At 37.0% G+C, this 4,304-nt stretch overlaps 1 protein-coding gene across 4 annotated transcripts; it reads right to left on the bottom strand.

The window, feature by feature from the left end:
- Window positions 1-1,078: 1,078 nt before the first annotated feature.
- LOC101249912 (F-box protein AUF1) lies at window positions 1,079-3,897 on the bottom strand. Of its 4 annotated transcripts, none has more exons than XM_004237847.5 (2): window positions 2,494-3,897; window positions 1,079-1,711 (listed from the first exon to the last, which is right to left on the bottom strand). In XM_004237847.5, exon 1 carries the CDS (start codon window positions 3,528-3,530, stop codon window positions 2,508-2,510), a length of 1,023 nt encoding a protein of 340 aa, XP_004237895.1. In that variant the 5' UTR covers window positions 3,531-3,897; the 3' UTR covers window positions 1,079-1,711; window positions 2,494-2,507. The 4 variants fall into 4 exon arrangements, with proteins under 4 accessions (XP_004237895.1, XP_010320162.1, XP_010320164.1 ...); XM_010321860.4 differs by having other exon boundaries at window positions 2,489-3,815; XM_010321862.4 differs by having other exon boundaries at window positions 1,079-1,679; window positions 2,489-3,815.
- Between the last annotated feature and the right edge of the window lie 407 nt (window positions 3,898-4,304).

Raw genomic sequence — 4,304 nt, 5'->3', positions numbered from 1 at the left:
ATATTTTCTTTCTTGTATTATTTTCTCATTTGTAATATCAGCACAGAATCTATGTAGTATATTATGTGACGACGACAACTAGTGATATTAAAGAATGAAACAAAATATAGGTAATCCGTTCAATGCATCCGAAATTTTATTATTTGAATTGAATTCAATATCAACTCATTCGAGTCTTAATCCATTTTAATATAATCCTCAATTGAGCTCAATTTATTCTTCGATTTCAATCCATTTTAAGATTCTTTAATGTATGTTCTATATTAAAGAATAAAGGTGTGAATCACGACCTATTTTTATATCTTTTAGGATTTATTTATCGATTTGTAACTTTTTTTAAAAAAAATATCTTGAATTGAAATTAAAAATTGTGATTATAAAAGTTAAACAACAATATATTAAAATTGTTGAGATTAAACCGGTCAAATTGTACGGGTCTTTGACCCAATCCAACTTTCAGCCCATTGAAATCCAACCCTTTAGAAACCCAAAGTTAGACTCACACGCATGCTCCGATCCAAGTGTTAGCTTTTCAATTAGATTTTTAGACACCTAAGTCCAACATTACAATGTAGGAAAATAATGTCCATCAAGACTAGGAGAAAACAAAGATTGAGTAAATAATGTATTACCTAAAGTTCAAATTCAATGATCAACGTCACAACTAATTTCCCCGAGTTCTTTTTTATATTATAGAAGGTTAATCGCGTGTGCGATACGAAAGAAAATATTTTTTAGATATTAATTTATTTTCTACTGCATCATCTTTAAATATATATATATATACACTTGCACTGTTTAATACTCGAGTGATTGGAATATGGTGCACGTTAATGCTGAAAGACCAATTAGTTACCAAAGCAAAAAATAAACTAAAAAAAGAGCATTCTAGCTAGGAACAGTTGATTGTAGTTTGTTAACAGTTCAAAGAAAAAAAAACTGTCTAAGAAAATATTGCTCTTAAATTTTCCCTTAGAATGTTGGGTATGTTGCTTTTGCTTCAAAGTAGATGCTGCCCAAACGTGTATAAGTTCAATAGCTAAGATAAACACAGAGACACACACACACAACACTTGACTTATTATGTTCGAATTCAGTACACAAAAACAGAGAATTCAACCAGTTTAATGTTTGATTTTCCAAGGGGAAAAAGAGGAAATCAGATTCAACTCATGCTCTACTTAGAGTACAAAAGGAGGAACAACTTGGTGAACTGCAGCTTGGTAAATGTGATTGTGCTACCCTGTTTAAAACTTGGATACATCAAAGTTTGAAGAGAAACTCTAAACAGACAAGACCTGACTGAAGAATACAAGCTATAACAAATATAGCACAAAACGGGATATTAGACACAGTAACATAAGTTGTTGATGTATTGGCAGGAATCAAAGATGTAAATAAGAACTCATGAATTGGTCATTACGGAAAGCATTCATCAGGCTCTGCACGTACTCTATCACAGCATTATGGTGATTTTACTAGCCCCCATGTCCATCTGGCTCTGACCCTTAGCCATTGAGGAGGGTTATGGAACCTGCTATTGGAAGGTTTAGGTTCCTCGAGGTGCCTGAACATTCTGTCGAGCAAGCAAAGATGTCATCTGCCCCAGCTCCCTGTTCCGTCCTCCTCTTCTTCTTTTGGGATTTTAAATAGTTGCCATTTTAGCCCTCCACAGGCTGCTGTATATTGGAAGTTGAGTATTCAGAACGTGCTACTCAACCCCAAATAAGTTGAAATCAGTTAGATGACTTCTGTATTGTCATGTAAAAGTTAATCAAACCGACAAGCTTAACACTCGAGGGTGGTTGGTTGGGAACGAGTTATCCCACGACAAGTTATTCTACCATGCTAAGGCATAAATGGTAGGATAAATAATCCTAGGCTGCCTAATACTTCAAACCAAACGCAGGATGTACATTTGTCCTGGGACTATTAAACCGAATACCTCACACCAAACACTCCTCTGTATCTTCTCTCTGTACTTAGGTCATCTAGCCAGCACAAATTCCATTCAATAAACGTCTTATCAATTGTTTATCATCATTCTCAAATGGGTCGGATATGCAAAACCTCAAATATCCATTTTCGTACTATATAATTTGTTTTTAGGTAGCAAGAGTGAACAGAGGTTTTTGAGGTCCTAAAGAAAAGAGAATTGAGCTACACCAGAAACCTTCTCAGTCTGATAGTTCATTATAACATGACATGCTACATAATATGATCAGCACAATTGCAAACAAAAAGAGAGCAAGATAGCTCTCGATGGCACCATAAGAGCATGTAATCCTCAGACAAAGTTTCAGTTCAACTCTCACTGCTACAATACCTAAAACCTCGCTTTTTAGATTTCCATCATGGCTTTCTTTGGCACATCTCAACGATACTTGTATAAATAACATATTCCGGTCCAAATAACAACAGAAATAGATAGATATTTACAAATGACAAGAAAATTCTAGATGATAACCTATTCAGTTGAGATGAAGACCTTACAGATATAGTAGGAACTAGAAAGAGTTCATCTCCAGAATGTAACTTCGACTTTTCAGCAACCTCTCCACAGCTTCACAATACACTGCATCTTCCCCAAATGCTCCTAATGCCAATCCTACATCTCCATTTTGTTCTTCCACCTCACTCCTCTCACCCCCTCCATTTGTCGGTCGGACAACCACCAATGTTGCTCCCACCATTTTCATGCCACCGGAGAGTTCCATCCTCGCTTCATGCCACATCCTCATTCGAACGGCTGGCACTGTTGTACGATTGTTACGCCACCACAAACCAACTCCATTGCCACTGCTGGCATTGTTTACCTCAGCTTCTTCACCTTCGCCTTGACTTTCCCTACATTCTCTCAATCCTTTCTTATCCATCACCACTTTCCCTTCATCATCTCTGTCCTTGATCACCAAATTCTCCAGCTCTTTATGCTCGTTTACAACCTCCACCATCATGTAATGCCTCGCTGATGCCGCAATCAACGCGCTAATTGTCCAAACTACCCTCATTTTCAACCCTGCGCCAGCTCCTCCTCCAAACTCCGCCTCTCCACCACCTCCATCCCCGCTACGAAACCCTAAAATCACGCAACTCTTTAGGGTTTTCCCAAAATCCGCCTTCCACCTAATCGTTGTACCTTTCTCTAACCGAAGATCACCTGAAGGAAGCTCGATTTGTAGATTCCTGATCCTCTCGAACTCCCGTAGGATCTGTGCGGGTGAGTTCTGGGATCGGGCAGGGGTTGGGAGAACCTTGCTTGGTGAAACGAGATGGTGAATGGATTTGATAATGGATCTGAGGAAAGCAATGAGGAAGGAATCATCGTCGTCATCCGAATCGGTAGCCGAAATTACCCGGTCAACTCGTAGGAGAAGCGAATCGGCTTGAGGTACCAACGAATTGAACCGTTTGGAAACGGAGCGGCACCGGATTAGGGTTTTGATATCGGAGATTTGGTTGAACATGAGGTGAATAAGCGGGTCGGGTAACCGATCGAACCCGTCGGAGTTATCCGATTCAAACTCCATCGCCGGTGAGATAATTCTTTTCTGTTATAATATATGAGAAATTAAGAGAAAAAGATTGTTGAAATAAACGGAGAAGATTAAAAAATAAAAAAGGGAGCTCGGAAAATCGAGCTTATCGAGAGGAGCGGAAAGTTTGACCGTTGACCTGATATTAACAGTGGGACCCAATGGGATTTTTCACTTTCTTTTTCGCCTAATTGCCGGCTTTCGTCAGAATTTTGATTATGGCGCTGTGGTTTGTTCTTTGTGCTACCGGCCACGCTTTGCATTCACATTTTTTCTATCGAAATTAGGTAAAAAATACATTTTCTGTGAATAAATTATATTAATACGATGTAATAACTAGTTGTAATTATTATTGTTAATTAATTCAATATAATTATAAAAAAATTGATTTATGTTGAACAACTAGCAACCACTCCTTATTTAACCTTTTGTAGACCTAATTAATCTCGTATTGTTTCATAGATAGTGATATTAGTTATTAAATAAGAATATGGATTAGTACTTTTTTTTTTTTATAATAATAAGGTTGGATGCAATCATACATGTTACATTATTGATTATTATTTATTTTACTTATAATAAGGTTGGTGTTGTAGATAAATACAATGATTTGCTTAAATAGGCATTAATCCTTTGGCCCACTTAGGTATTATCTTTTTTCTTTCTAAATCACGGGTGACGAATTTTTTTAATGATAATGATGTGTTTACCCTAATTTGTGCATTACATTTGGCTTTAATTAAAACTTCCCTTCTTTTTGTTTCATTG

Source organism: Solanum lycopersicum, chromosome 4 (genome assembly GCF_036512215.1).
Source record: "Solanum lycopersicum chromosome 4, SLM_r2.1".
In the NCBI taxonomy this organism is placed as follows: Eukaryota; Viridiplantae; Streptophyta; class Magnoliopsida; order Solanales; family Solanaceae; genus Solanum; species Solanum lycopersicum.
Note: the sequence above shows the minus strand (reverse complement) of the source record. Positions and strands in the feature narration are given on the sequence as shown.

Coding starts and splice junctions, on each gene's coding strand:
- LOC101249912 (XM_004237847.5), bottom strand. CDS start 3,530: ATGGAGTTTGAATCGGATAACTCCGACGGGTTCGATCGGTTACCCGAC.